The following is a 15,973-nucleotide window of genomic DNA, read 5'->3' as shown; positions in this document are numbered from 1 at the left end:
ATCAAAAGAGAGAGAAATTAAGATTGAGCTAATACGATACAGGGAATAGATAGAAATGATGATCAGCTCAGACTCTGATTAACTATTCAGCATTACATTGTACGATACAGGGAGTTACAACTAAAATATTCGAACCGATATGTCAATTCTGACACCATATTATCATTTGCTGTCATATTTAAGGAGTTAGCTGAGTAAAATATAAACAATCATCGTGTACAAAAATGTCTACAAACCAAACCGCAGAATTGCGTTTTTAGTTACTAGAGTGAGGTTAAAAACGACACGATATTAGATGGATGTTGAGCAAAACTTTACTTACTAGAAACATTATGGAAGTTCCTAATACTTAATGTAGTATTTGAGATAAGGAACTAAACCGAGAATTACTCATAATGGTTTGATTTTGGAACGCACTGTATAAATACGGAACAACTCTAGAATACTTGTAAGGCCAAGATTTAAAACAAAAACAATACCTATGGTATTTACATAGTGTTGTAGTAATGTTTGACTTAACTGACCTTTGATGAAACACACAAATATTGGTGTTTGACTATTATGATTTGTAGATCAGTTTTTCCTATTAAAACTTTACTTTTTTTCCTTTTTTACTGAAAAAATACTTTGGCCAGCTAATACATACAATAAATTTGAAGTCATTCTTACAAGCGGGATGTAAAGATTTTTTTTTCATTTTGACTGAATCTAGAGGCTGTGATATTCAAAATCTGTATGGTTACCAACGAGTATATAAAATGAGCTCAGACTCAGATTGATTAACTATTCAGCATTATGTCCAACTTGAATAGAATTTTCGTAAGTTTGCCAAATAAAAAACTCATTTCAGTGATTGTCTGGTATAATACAAATTTATAGGTTTTCTCCGTCACAATTCTGGTAGTGCTATCTGTTCTGAAGCAAGGATCAGCATCTCCAGTTCCAAACATCGGCACTATAAACCATTATGGTCCAAAACAATTTGGCAGCGAACACATTGGACCTTCAGGAAATCGGCATACAGGTAACCAATTTTAATAAAATTAAATGCTCAGAATCTAGTTTGTCTTAAAAAAATAACAATTTTTTTGTTTTTTTTTGCATGCTTTTAAACAGGCTATATTATAAAATGTTTTCAGGACCTGAACGTGGACGTGGACAAAATGAAGATACAGGACTTGGGCATGGAGATGGACACGGACATGGACACGAGCACGGCCATCAACAGGAACTAGGATCACCTGTAGAAATTGACGAATTTTCTATGTAATCTTGTATTGTGCTTTGCATTGAAATGTAGCTCTTGTAGTGTAAACTTTTAAAGTAAAATTTAATATTGAATTCTTTCATGAAATTCTTGAAATCTTATGTCCCTTCTTCACATTTGCACCGTAAGAAATATTTATTTTAATAATCCTTTTAAAATGATCCAAATTAAAACAATGCTGATAAAGTTTAAGACACTTGTAGAGGTATCTGGTAGTTTTTAGAAGGTTCTCAGTAGCATTTAGAGATCTCTGGCACTTTCAAAATGGTCCTACAGGCCTCTGGCAAACTAAAACAATTCTGAGAAGGTTTAAGACACTTATAGAGGCATTTAGCATATTTTAGAGAGTTATCAGGAGCACTTAGAAATTTCTGACACTCTCAAACGGTTCTGTAGGCCTCTGACAATTTAAAACAAGTCTGAGAAGGTTTAAGACATTGATAGAGGTCTCTGGTAGTTTTTAGAAGGTTTTCAGTAGCACTTAGAAGTCTCTGGCACTTTCAAAATGGTCCTACAGGCCTCTGGCAAACTAAAACAACTCTGAGAAGGTTTAAGACACTATAGAGGCATTTAGCACTTTTTAGAGAGTTATCAGGAGCACTTAGAAGTTTCTGACTCTTTCAAATGGTTCTGTAGGCCTCTGACAATTTAAAACAACTCTGAGAAGGTTTCAGACATTGATAGAGGCCTCTGGTAGTTTTTAGAAGGTTTTCAGTAGCACTTAGAGGTCTCTGGCACTTTCAAAATGATCCTCCTAAAGGCCTCTGGCAAACTATAACAATTCTGAGAAGGTTTAAGACACTTATAGATGCATTTAGCACATTTTAGAGAGTTATCAGGAGCACTTAGAAGTTTCTGACACTTTCAAATGGTTCTGTAGGCCTCTGACAATTTAAAACAACTCTGAGAAGGTTTAAGACACTTATAGAGGCATTTTGCACTTTTCAGAGAGTTATCAGGAGTACTTAGAAGTTTCTGACACTTTCAAACGGTTTTGTAGGCCTCTGACAATTTAAAACAACTCTGAGAAGGTTTAAGACACTGATAGAGGTCTCTGGTAGTTTTTAGAAGGTTTTCAGGAGCACTTAGAGGTCTCTGGCACTTTCAAAATGATCCTCCTAGAGGCCTCTGGAAAAACTAAAACAATTCTGAGAAGGTTTAAGACACTTATAGAGGCATTTAGCACTTTTCAGAGAGTTATCAGGAGCACTTAGAAGTTTCTGACACTTTCAAATGGTTCTGTAGGCCTTTGACAATTTAAAACAACTCTGAGAAGGTTTCAGACACTGATAGAGGTCTCTGGTAGTTTTTAGAAGGTTTTCAAGAGCACTTAGAGGTTTAGGACACTTTCAAATGGTTCTGTAGGCCTCTGACAATTTAAAACAACTCTGAGAAGATTTAAGACACTGATAGAAGTCTCTGGTAGTTTTTAGAAGGTTTTCAGTAGCATTTAGAGGTCTCTGGCACTTTCAAAATGATCCTCCTAGAGGCCTCTGGCAAACTAAAACAATTCTCAGAAGGTTTAAGACACTTATAGAGGCATTTAGCACTTTTCAGAGAGTTATCAGGAGCACTTAGAAGTTTCTGACACTTTCTAACGGTTCTGTAGGCCTCTGACAATTTAAAACAACTCTGAGAAGGTTTCAGACACTGATAGAGGTCTCTGGTAGTTTTTAGAAGATTTTCAGGAGCACTTAGAGGCTTAGGACACTTTCAAATGGTTCTGTAGGCCTCTGACAATTTAAAACAACTCTGAGAAGGTTTAAGACACTGATAGAGGTCTCTGGTAGTGTTTAGAAGGTTTTCAGTAGCACTTAGAGGTCTCTGGCACTTTCAAAATGGTCCTAGAGGCCTCTGGCAAACTAAAACAATTCTGAGAAGGTTTAAGACACTTATAGAGGCATTTAGCATATTTTAGAGAGTTATCAGGAGCACTTAGAAATTTCTGACACTCTCAAACGGTTCTGTAGGCCTCTGACAATTTAAAACAACTCTGAGAAGGTTTAAGACACTTATAGAGGTCTCCGGTAGTTTTTAGAAGGTTTTCAGGAGCACTTAGAGGTCTCTGGCACTTTCAAAATGGCCCTAGATGCCTCTGGCAAACTAAAACAATTCTGAGAAGGTTTAAGACACTTATAGAGGCATTTAGCAGTTTTCAGAGAGTTATCAGGAGCACTTAGAAATTTCTGACACTTTCAAATGGTTCTGTAGGCCTCTGACAATTTAAAACAACTCTGAGAAGGTTTAAGACATTGATAGAGGTCTCCGGTAGTTTTTAGAAGGTTTTCAGGAGCACTTAGTGGTCTCTGGCACTTTCAAAATGGCCCTAGATGCCTCTGGCAAACTAAAACAATTCTGAGAAGGTTTAAGACACTTATAGAGGCATTTAGCAGTTTTCAGAGAGTTATCAGGAGCACTTAGAAGTTTCTGACACTTTCAAACGGTTTTGTAGGCCTCTGAGAAGGTTCAAGACACTGATAGAGGTCTCTGGTAGTTTTTAGAAGGTTTTAAGGAGCACTTAGAGGTCTCTGGCACTTTCAAAATGGTTCTGTAGGTCTCTGACAATTTAACCTGGGGGGTTACCCAGGGATTTACCAGCAATTCGTAATGCTGAAAATAATGAATTGGGATTGATATTTAGACGTAACATTATACATAAACATATTTTTAAAAAAATAACCAAAAGTGTATTCCGTTTAAAATTCTTCTTTTTTGTACGATATATACAGGGTGTCCGTTTTACGAGCCTCACCATGGGAACTCGGTTATTTGAAGAGATACAAGGAAGTTTAAATTAGGGCAAACTTGAGCAATTAGAAGTCGATTAAAATACCACTTTAAAAATTTAAAAATTCTTAGTACTTCCGGAGATATTAATAATATTAATATTAATCAATTGGAAATTAGTTTTTATTTTTTTACTTATTTATTTCATAAGATAACTGAAAACAAAAGACTCTTTACCATTGTCACTTTTTCTCCTCTACAACGTGATAATATCAAATTTCAGTTCCGACGTTTCGGTTTTTAGTTACCATCATAAACTTTGATTTTTCTTATGGGCTCCATAATGAATTTTTAAATTTTTGAAATGGTCTATTTTTTCTAATTACGGTGTCTAATAAATTGGCAGTTTATTGAAAATAGTAAATCTCAAAATATAAGTATATCTTGAAAATAACAGCTCAACAATTCTCTGTTAGTTAAGTCACTTGACAATTCTTCACGTGACATCATTGACATTTTAAAACCAAAACCAATGTGAAATTTTACTGTGTCATTTTTTGTCTTTTTATAACGTAGCATTATCATTAATGACAAAAGGTCTCAGTTTTTGACAACCATCATCAGTTTTTAGGGACCCATATTAGATAGAATTTTACTTAGTAAAATGTGTTTTGTTTTTTGTTACAGTTTAGCTAAAATGTCACAAATTGTTTCTTCAGAAAGAGATTATTAGTGCAAAAAGTTATTCTTTTTTGCACTAGTGCAATAAAGTCGTTTTTGCGATATGTTTTCATTTTTTAATAATTTTTAGTGCAAAATGTTTCTCTTTTTTGTACTAGGGCAACAAACTCTTTGTGCACTATGCTATATTTGCTGTGCTTTTGTCATCAAACAATTCGATTTTATAAAAAATGTAATATGCAACCTATGCAAAAGTCCGTTGAAAAACTTCCACTTGCGTGCAAAAAAGATGTTCGATTTGCACTTGTTGCAAAAATAACTATTTAAGAGAGATTCACGTACAGGACACTAAAAAATTATAGTCAATAAGTTAGTATATTAACTTTATACATTTAACATGAAAACAAAAATAAAACAATTTTGTTTTGCTTGTTGGGCATTCCGTTTCTCAAAAATTGGTTGGTTGGAAAAATAGAATTTTGCACTATTATCAACTTAGCTGAAAACTAAATTCTATTTTTTCAAAAAACCTTTTTTGGTGAGACGGAATTCCCAACAAGCAAAATGAAAATGAGTAACTCGCCTCATAGAAATTATAGAACATATCTCTAAGTATTTATTATTAAGCTTTGAGGAACTGTTGGAATTGAGAGACGTACTGTCCTTGAGGATCATATTTCCGGGCAATCCTTTGCCAGTCCTGTGGGCTACTTTGCATTAAATGTCGGGCGCCTCTTCGTACAAAATTTTTTTGACTTTCAGTACATTTTGCACAGTTAGTGCGCACCGCCTCCGGTATATGAGCTAAAAAATACAATAACAAACTATTATAAATCAAGTCAATTCAAACCAGTATGATAAATTACACATTTTGGCAAAACTACCCAAAGAAAAGCAAGTTACTACATGTCTTAATGGCATTTAATCGTAACAATTTTACAAGGTGCCCAAGAAGACTAACATATTTTTTTTCTGTGTTTGGCACTAACAACAGCACTTATTCGAAGTGAATGCTTATACAGATAAATTTTGCACAGCAAATAGTTGTATTATTACCGCAAATCAGAGCTAGTCGATAGATAGGATAACTTTAATTTTAATTACTTTTCAAAAGGCAGTAATTGTAATTGATTTTTCAGTTTACCAAACAAAAGTAGCTGCAATTGGTAAATGATGTTGCAGTTTTTTGAATAGTTGAACTGCTTTAAAGTAATTGAATAATTGCTTTCAGAGTAATTCGACTACTTTGTTTTAACTGAAAAGAATACAGTTTATTTTCGTTTTACTTAAATGTCTCGTGACTTAATAGTTATTTAACCAACGAGTTTATTAATGAAAGCGATTTAGTGAGATTATACAGGGTAATTCAAATTCGACCCTCACCATTGGGATCTCATAAACCATAAGAGATACGAGAAAGTTTAAATTGGGGCAAAGTTGCGCAATTTAAAGCTCAACCAAATGCTGTTTTAAAAATTTTGATTGATTTTCCGAGTACTTTCGAAGATATCCGAAAAAAACTGAAAATTTGATTTTTTGTTTTTATTTATTTCTCTCCTTATTTGAAGAGATATCCCAAAACTAAAAGCATCTTTTCATTGCCACTTTTTCCTGGCTATTCGATGATGGATTCAAATTTGCCACACGACGTTTCGTTTTCTGTCAGTCATCATCAACTTTCTTTTTTCTTATGGGCGCCATATTGGATTTTTAGCCCACCAAATAGTACGTTTTATTCTGATTTTAGTGATGTATAATAACTTATGATTTGCTTCATAAATAACAAAGTAATTCAATAAAAACTATTTTTACTTTAGTTATTGGCTTTGAGTTAATGGGCCGTTTTAAAAAATGTCATTATTTGACAGTACTTGTCAAATACGATAATTCAGACGATCATTAGAGCGTCAATCATAGTTAAAAATGTATCTAGAAAAGAAACCCCCGCAGAAAATGTTATTATTATACAAGCATTGCTGAACTATTTAGGTTAATCAGAAAAAGAGATTTGTTAGCATTATCTGTAACTTAAAAGGCTTATTTATGTTTCCAAGAGAAAGATCATCATTTTAGGAACTTCATTTTTTGCCAAATTTCAATTTTTTATAATGTTAAGTGCAAGTTTATAATTATTTATACAGTAAGTGACAAACCATTTTTTATTCATTCATATTTATTCTAGTGAATAAACCGGTTTAAGTCACGTGTCTTATACAGTATTTTATTAAATTTCGACTTCTTATATTAAAAAAAAAAACTAAAATTACAGTTCTATTAAATTTGCACCGCGACCCGTAGATGTAACATCATAAGTTATTATACATCACTAAAATCAGAATAAAACGTACTATTTGGTGGGCTAAAAATCCAATATGGCGCCCATAAGAAAAAAGAAAGTTGATGATGACTGACAAAAAACGAAACGTCGTGAGGCAAATCTGAATCCATCATCGAATAGCTAGCAAGAAGTGGCAATGAAATATGCTTTTAGTTTTCGGATATCTCTTTAAATAAGGTCAGAAATAAATAAAAACAAAAAATCAAATTTTCAGTTTTTTTCGGATATCTTTGGAAGTACTCGGAAAATCGAAATTTTTAAAACTGCATTTGTTTGAGCTTTATATTGTGCAACTTTGCCTCAATTTAAACTTTCTCGTGTCTCTTATGGTTTCTGAGATCCCAATGGTAAGGGTCGAATTTGAATTACCCTGTATAATGTTAGTCTATCGATTAAATCGATGCCAAGAAAATATGTTTTATTTTGTTTACCTACGACCTTAGTGTAAATAGCTATTTACTCATAGTTTTCTGTTACGTAATGAACCTCTTTACGCATTGTTCATACAGTTTTAGGTAACTACCACTTCGTGTAGAATATTATCTGCAATAGCAAACACATCAAGTAATATTACTGAAAGTTTTCCCTTTCTTCTTAATAACTGTAATGTTACCATAAATAATTATTTTAAGAATAACCTTGTAACATGATTTGTGAAGTTTTTTTATTCCGTTATTATTTTTTTCCTTAGTGGCATAATACCTATGATTAGTACAAATATGAGGTCAATACGTTGAAAATATACTTTTTTTAATGAAAAGTTACTCTAAATTATATGAATTGCGAAAACAGGACTTTCCATTTGGTCGTAGGTAAAGTATAGTACTTCACACGTACTCATGGAATTAGTTTAACGTTTTCCATATCGTGCGTAAAATGCTTCTTACAGCACTAGTTACGTAATATATGTATTTGATAATGTCGTACATACGTTTTGCTGCACAAACTAAAATCCCATTCATTATTATCATTTGCCAATAATAATTAATTATATGTATATATTATTTAACTTATTTTTAACTAGTTTATCGATTCGTGATTAGTTGAATTTCGAGTAGTTCATCAGAAATAATTACTAATTCAACTACTATTTAAACTTAGTTGCAATTGATAATTGAATTACGTTAATAAATTTGAGAGTAGTTTCTTTTGAGTAATTGCGACAGTTCTCATTAGAATTAATGTAGCGACAATGACCGAAATAATACTAATACAAGGTCAGTAATAAACATTACGAATGTATCAATATAAATTTGATTACTCACTTTTTAATTCTCTGCCTTCAGCAGTACATGGCCCTTCATCCAAAATACACTTGACATAATTTTGCAGCACTCTCTTATTGGATAAAACCTGATCCAGATTCAAATTGTCATACCTGGACGTGTATTTTTGAGAAAAACAAATCGCAATTTGCACGGCAAAAATTACAACAAAAATAGATTTCATATTGATTTTCAATACCTTTTAACACCTGAATGTAAAATGCAGATAATCCGGACGTGTCGTGCAACTTATATGGTTTTATTAGTTGGTTAAAAAAGGACAGAATCGTTTTGGAGGACATCTTGTTTGTCGCGCTTCTAGCAAGGAATTTTTTGTAAAATCATGTTTATCTTGACCGTCATTCAATAAAACCAGGTGATTAGTGACCAAATAACGTCACGCATTCAAAGAAACTAATTAACATAATCTGACTTTTGCCTCGTTTTGATTGCATTAATGGTTGGAAAAAACCTTAGTAAACATCAAGGTGGTGTTTGAAGAAACCCCCGTCAAAGTTCTAATTTAAAATTAGATTTAGATTTATTTTGCTCCAGGAGGGTTCCAACGCACAGCAAAGGGCATATTTATAAGGACTGTATTAGGAGTCATTTTATACTACTTTTTGAAATTAAATATCTCGGTAACATGAAGAGCTAGAGAGGCCAGGTTTGGCTCATTTTGTAGTATTTTTTATCCTCTTTCTAATGGCGTTTTAGTGAAACCTACAAGAGTTCAAATAAAAAAGTTATAATCATTCAAAAATTGGAAAAATGCGATTTTTACAAAGAGTGCAAATATGGCAATTTTTTATTTTGCTCCAGGAGGGTTCCAATGCGCAGCAAAGAGCATATTTATACAAAAAGACCTTAAGTTAAGTGAAATAAGTACAAAAAAAGCACTTTAAAATTTTTAATTTTTCAAAAAAATCAAAAGAATGGGGGAGTATTAGGGGTCTTTTTTTTACTACTTTTTGAAATTCAATATCTCGGTAACTTGAAGAGCTAGAGAGGCTAGTTTTGGCTCATTTTGTAGTATTTTTTATCCTTTTTCTAACGGCATTTTAGTGAAATCTATAAGAGTTTAAATAAAAAAGTTACAATCATTAAAAAATTGAAAAAATGTCATTTTTGTAAAAAGCGCAATTTTAGCAATTTTTTATTTTGCTCCAGGAGGGTTCCAATGCATAGCAAAGGGCATATTTATACCAAAGAACCTTAAATTAAGGGAAATAAGTACAAAAAAAGGACTTTAAAATTTTTCATTTTTCAAAAAAATCAAAAGAATGGGGGAGTATTAGGGGTCTTTTTTTACTACTTTTTTGAAATTCAATATCTCGGTAACATGAAGAGCTAGAGAGGCCAGTTTTGGCTCATTTTGTAGTATTTTTTATCCTCTTTCTAATGGCGTTTTAGGGAAAGCTATAAGAGTTTAAATAAAAAAGTTACAATCAATAAAAAATTGAAAAATTTCATTTTTGTAAAAAGTGCAATTTTGGCAATTTTTTATTTTGCTCCAGGAGGGTTCCAATGTACCGCAAAGGGAATATTTATACCAAAGAACCTTAAATTAAGTAAAATAAGTACAAAAGAAGCACTTTAAAATTTTTCATTTTTCAAAAAAATTAAAAGAATGGGAGAGTATTAGGGGGTCTTTTTTTACTACTTTTTTGAAATTCAATATCTCGGTAACATGAAGAGCTAGAGAGGCCAGTTTTGGCTCATTTTGTAGTATTTTTTATCCTCTTTCTAATAGTGTTTTAGTGAAATCTATAAGGGTTTGAATAAAAAAGTTACAATCATAAAAAAATTGAAAAAATGTAATTTTTGTAAAAAGTGCAATTTTGGCAATTTTTTATTTTGCTCCAGGAGGGTTCCAATGCACAGCAAAGGGCATATTTATACCAAAGAACCTTAAATTAAGTGAAATAAGTACAAAAAAAGCACTTTAAAATTTTTCATTTTTCAAAAAAATCAAAAGAATGGGGGAGTATTAGGGGTCTTTTTTTACTACTTTTTTGAAATTCAATATCTCGGTAACATGAAGAGCTAGAGAGGTCAGTTTTGGCTCATTTTGTAGTATTTTTTATCTTCTTTCTAATAGTGTTTTAGTGAAATCTATAAGGGTTTGAATAAAAAAGTTACAATCATAAAAAAATTGAAAAAATGTAATTTTTGTAAAAAGTGCAATTTTGGCAATTTTTTATTTTGCTCCAGGAGGGTTCCAATGCACAGTAAAGGCCATATTTATACCAAAGAACCTTAAATTAAGTGAAATAAGTACAAAAAAAGGACTTTAAAATTTTTCATTTTTCAAAAAAATCAAAAGAATGGGGGAGTATTAGGGGTCTTTTTTTACTACTTTTTTGAAATTCAATATCTCGGTAACATGAAGAGCTAGAGAGGTCAGTTTTGGCTCATTTTGTAGTATTTTTTATCCTCTTTCTAATGGCGTTTTAAGGAAAGCTATAAGAGTTTAAATAAAAAAGTTACAATCAATAAAAAATTGAATAATTTCATTTTTGTAAAAAGTGCAATTTTGGCAATTTTTTATTTTGCTCCAGGAGGGTTCCAATGTACCGCAAAGGGAATATTTATACCAAAGAACCTTAAATTAAGTGAAATAAGTACAAAAAAAGCACTTTAAAATTTTTCATTTTTCAAAAAAATCAAAAGAATGGGGGAGTATTAGGGGTCTTTTTTTTACTACTTTTTTGAAATTCAATATCTCGGTAACATGAAGAGCTAGAGAGACCAGTTTTGGCTCATTTTGTAGTATTTTTTATCCTCTTTCTAATGACCTATTAGTGAAAGCTATAGGAGTTCAAATAAAAAAGTTACAATCATTCAAATTTTTTTTACAAATAGTGGCATTCGAGTGGAAACCTTCGTGCAGTTAAGGGTTAACCTACCTTTTTTCAATAAGCTATAAAGTAAAAAATGACAGATAAACTTGTCAGACAAAATAAAATCTTTAGTTACATCGATCCCCAAGTTGCTGTGCGACCCTGTAAACTCGTGCAATACAAACATAAACTATTATGCTTTGATGGTGGTTTACGAAATTATTTTCTAAGCCACCATGGACGATTATAAAATAACAGGAAGAGCTGGTGAAGGAGCTCACGGATGTGTTTTTCAGGGTGTGGACTTGAAAACTAACAAAACTGTGGCTCTCAAGAAAATCAACGTGAATCCGGACCAAGGAATTGCTAAAAACACTTTGAGAGAAATGTGTGCTTTAAGGGTGCTGAAAGCTAAAAACGTGAGTGTTTTAATGTGTAATAATTTGTGTTTTTTTTTTAATAATAATCTCCGCTTTGCTTGATTTGTCACTAACAAAATACATTTTTGCAACTTTACAGATAGTAAAACTGCTTGATGTTACCAGCATGGGGAGTTCTGTGGTTTTGGTGATGGAACTCTTACCATGCAGTTTACAAGACGTCCTGAAGAAGACTGAACTAACTTTACCTCAAACAAAACGTTACTCTAAAATGCTACTACAAGGAGTGGAGTTTATGCACAGAAATCACATTATGCATCGGGTAAGGAGGCACATTCTAATAGTGATGGTTAAATTACTCGTAAATTACAAATACTGTATTTCTGGCAGTTTTTCTCCCTGGCTGTACAAAATTTTCTAGTTTTTTCAGGTTATTGGATAGGCAATTTAATGAGGATTCCAAAAATGTCCTTAAAACAGTAATTTTTTCACTCCAAGTGGGTTTTACAGACGATTTTGTTCCTGACTGTGCTTTCAAACCGTGTTTTTGTTAGTTCAAACTTTGACACGGCTTTTCTCCCTGACTGTACCAAATTTTGTAGTGTTTTCCAAGTCATTAGATAGGCAATTTAATGAGGATTCCAAAAATGTGCTTAAAACAGGCATTTTCTCACTCCAAGTGGGTTTTACAGGCGATTTTGTTCCTGACTGTGCTTTCAAACTGTGTTTTATGTCAGTTCAAATTTTGACACCGCTTTTCTCCCTGACTGTACCAAATTTTGTAGTGTTTTTCCAAGTCATTAGATAGGCAATTTAATGAGGATTCCAAAAATGTGCTTAAAACAGGCATTTTCTCACTCCAAGTGGGTTTCACAGGCGATTTTGTTCCTGACTGTGCTTTCAAACTGTGTTTTATGTCAGTTCAAATTTTGACACCGCTTTTCTCCCTAACGGTACCAAATTTTGTAGTGTTTTCCAAGTCATTAGATAGGCAATTTAATGAGGATTCCAAAAATGTGCTTAAAATAGGCATTTTCTCACTCCAAGTGGGTTTTACAGACGATTTTATCCCTGACTGTCCTTTCAAATTGTGTTTTTGTTAGTTCAAACTTTGACACGGCTTTTCTCCCTGACTGTACCAAATTTTGTAGTGTTTTCCAAGTCATTAGATAGGCAATTTAATGAGGATTCCAAAAATGTGCTTAAAACAGGCATTTTCTCACTCCAAGTGGGTTTTACAGACGATTTTATCCCTGACTGTCCTTTCAAACTGTGTTTTTGTTAGGTCAAACTTTGACAACGCCTTTCTTTCTGACTGTACAAAATTTGTAGTGTTTTTTTAGGTTATTGGATAGGAAATTTAATGAGGATTCCAAAAATGTGCTTAAAACCGTCGTTTTCTTACTGCAAATGGGTTTTACAGACGATTTTGTTCCTGACTGTTCTTTCAAACTGTGTTTCGAGCAGTTCAAACTTTGACACCGCTTTTTTCCCTGACTGTACCAAATTTTGTAGTGTTTTTTTTAGGTCATTGGATATTAAATTTAATGAGGATTCCAAAAATGTGCTTAAAACAGTCAGTTTCTCACTCCAAGTGGGTTTTACAGACGATTTTATCCCTGACTGTCTTTTCAAACTGTGTTTTTGTTAGTTCAAACTTTGACATGGCTCTTCTCCCTGACTTTACCAAATTTTGTAGTGTTTTTCCAAGTGATTAGATAGGCAATTTAATGAGGATTCCAAAAATATGCTTAAAACAGTCAGTTTCTCACTCCAAGTGGGTTTTACAGACGATTTTATCCCTGACTGTCTTTTCAAACTGTGTTTTTGTTAGTTCAAACTTTGACATGGCTCTTCTCCCTGACTTTACCAAATTTTGTAGTGTTTTTCCAAGTCATTAGATAGGCAATTTAATGAGGATTCAAAAAATGTGCTTAAAATAGGCATTTTCTCACTTCAAGTGGGTTTTACAGACGATTTTATCCCTGACTGTCTTTTCAAACTGTGTTTTTATTAGTTCAAACTTTGACACGGCTTTTCTCCCTGACGGTACCAAATTTTGTAGTGTTTTCCAAGTCATTAGATAGGCAATTTAATGAGGATTCCAAAAATGTGCTTAAAACAGGCATTTTCTCACTCCAAGTGGGTTTTACAGGCGATTTTGTTCCTGACTGTGCTTTCAAACTGTGTTTTATGTCAGTTCAAATTTTGACACCGCTTTTCTCCCTGACTGTACCAAATTTTGTAGTGTTTTTCCAAGTGATTAGATAGGCAATTTAATGAGGATTCAAAAAATGTGCTTAAAATAGGCATTTTCTCACTTCAAGTGGGTTTTACAGACGATTTTATCCCTGACTGTCCTTTCAAACTGTGTTTTTGTCAGTTCAAATTTTGACACCGCCTTTATCTCTCTGACTGTACAAAATTTTGTAGGGTTTTTGCAGGTTATTAGATAGGCAACTTAATAAAGATTCCAAAAATGTGCTTAAAACAGTCATTTTCTCACTTCAAGTGGGTTTTACAGACGATTTAGTCTCTGACTGTCAAACTGTGCTCAAAAGTTACAAAAATCAGGGTTCAGAAAAGTTTTCTTGCAGTATATATCGATACAAGATACAAGACGCGTTTCTAAGATTGATGACAGTTGTTTTGACAGTGGTCACGTGACTGCCTAGCTAAATTATTCTCTAGACACCACGTGTGATATCTGTCACTAATGTCAAAACTGTCAAAAAATATTTTGAAGACAGTACAACTGCTTCAAGTTAAATAAAGACGGTTTCAAGATAATAATCAATTTAGGATATTTTGACAATCGTTAGTAAATAATTCTTCAAGACTTACTGACTAATAAAGCTTACAGAATCAATTTAGAACATCTTAAATATTGCAAAATTTGCTTCGTTAGAGAAAGGAGGCTTCAAGGCGGTAAAACTGCTTCAAGTTAAATAAAAAAGCTTTAAAACAATAAAAAGTCTTTTAATAAAACAGCTTCAAGATAGTAAGAGAGCTTCCAAAGTACATTTTGAAGATATGAAGGCAACAATACACAGATTGAAGACAGTAAAAGTGCAAAAAAGACAGTGAACTTGAAGTTTGAACATTTTGAAGGCAATAAAACATCTTCAAGTCAGCAAGAAGGCTTCCAATATCCAGTTTGAATATTCTGAAGGTAATAAGACAATAAGAAAGATTTCATAATCCAATTAGACAATCTGCTGCCAGTCAGAATGCTTCACAACAGTATTAAAGGAAACCAAGACAATTTTCAACAGTCTGAACACAATGAGACAGCTTCAAGACAGTAAGAGAGCTTCCAAAGTAAATTTTGAAGATATGAAGGCAATAATACAGATTGAAGACAGTCAAAGTGCTTTCAACTTAAAATTTGAACATTTTGAAGGCAATAAAACATCTTCAAGCCAGCAAGAAGGCTTCCAATATCCAGTTTGAATACTCTGAAAGCAATAAGACAATAAGAAATATTTCAAAATCCAATTTGACAATCTAAATAAGTTTTTATTTTTCAGGATTTTATTTTAACAAATATTGACCGAAATTTAGTTAAATGGTAACTTTTAAGCAAATTTCTATTAGACCCAAATTGGAATTTATTGTTAAAATTGGTAAATTTTCCTATCACACTGAATTTTACTTTTCCAATTTTTACTTAATAAATTTAAGTGAAAATAACATTTTTATTATAAAATTATGGTGCAGGATATCAAACCAGCAAACTTACTGATCTCACCGAAGGGGATACTCAAAATAGCCGATTTTGGTTTAGCAAGGATTTACAACGAACTGGAATCGCATAAACGGCAGTATTCGCACCAAGTGGCCACCAGATGGTACCGAGCACCAGAATTGTTGTACGGTTCTAGAACTTACACTCCTTCGGTTGATATGTGGTCAGTTGGCTGTATCATAGGAGAAATGATTAATACAACCCCTTTATTTCCCGTTTGTAACCAGCATATTATCTTCTGAATCTAAAACTAAACTGATAAGTGTTTATGTAGGGCGAAACTGACATAGAACAGTTGGCTATCGTGTTAAGTACTTTAGGTACTCCAACAGAAGAGTCTTGGCCTGATCTGCAAGATTTGCCTGATTACAACAAGATCTCTTTCATATCAAGTCCTGGGAAAAGGTGGGGTGTGATTTTGCCTAGTGCTGATGGAACAACTCTAGATTTGATGAAGAAAATTATTATTTATGATGGCACAAAAAGACTCAAACCTCAAGAGGTAATAATAGAAATCATTAACAAAACTCATTGTTAAAAGACTAACTTTACTTACAGGCGCTGAAACACTGTTTCTTCTTTGAAGAACCTACACAATGTAAACTGAAAGAAATGCCCGATCCCAAGGACTATGTGAATGACTTACCTACTTACGAGGCGAAGGATTTTGACAAAATTTTAATTGAAATAAACAAACTTTAGTCATACCGTTGAATTTACTATT

At 32.8% G+C, this 15,973-nt stretch overlaps 2 protein-coding genes and 1 long non-coding RNA gene across 3 annotated transcripts; 2 read left to right on the top strand and 1 right to left on the bottom strand.

The window, feature by feature from the left end:
• The first annotated feature begins 693 nt into the window (after positions 1-693).
• On the top strand, positions 694-1,341 carry LOC145724604 (uncharacterized). The gene is made up of 3 exons (XR_014177052.1): positions 694-819; positions 880-1,024; positions 1,140-1,341. It is a non-coding gene; the product is annotated as an uncharacterized LOC145724604 (long non-coding RNA).
• Positions 1,342-5,031: 3,690 nt separating this feature from the next.
• Positions 5,032-8,508, bottom strand: LOC145724265 (ejaculatory bulb-specific protein 3-like). The gene is made up of 2 exons (XM_081972430.1): positions 8,279-8,508; positions 5,032-5,479 (listed from the first exon to the last, which is right to left on the bottom strand). The coding sequence occupies exons 1-2, from the start codon at positions 8,460-8,462 to the stop codon at positions 5,298-5,300; spliced, it is 366 nt and encodes a 121-aa protein (XP_081828556.1). The 5' UTR covers positions 8,463-8,508; the 3' UTR covers positions 5,032-5,297.
• A 2,706-nt stretch (positions 8,509-11,214) lies between these two features.
• On the top strand, positions 11,215-15,956 carry LOC145724928 (cyclin-dependent kinase 20-like). Its single transcript, XM_081973420.1, has 5 exons — positions 11,215-11,540; positions 11,641-11,823; positions 15,222-15,464; positions 15,524-15,751; positions 15,808-15,956. Exons 1-5 carry the CDS (start codon positions 11,358-11,360, stop codon positions 15,949-15,951), a joined length of 981 nt encoding a protein of 326 aa, XP_081829546.1. The 5' UTR covers positions 11,215-11,357; the 3' UTR covers positions 15,952-15,956.
• The last annotated feature ends 17 nt before the right edge of the window (positions 15,957-15,973 follow it).

The sequence above is a fragment of the Ips typographus genome, linkage group LG2 (genome assembly GCF_016097725.1).
Source record: "Ips typographus isolate SLU linkage group LG2, UJ_Ityp_2.0, whole genome shotgun sequence".
NCBI lineage: Eukaryota > Metazoa > Arthropoda > Insecta > Coleoptera > Curculionidae > Ips > Ips typographus.
This window is presented reverse-complemented; position numbering and strand designations above follow the sequence as displayed.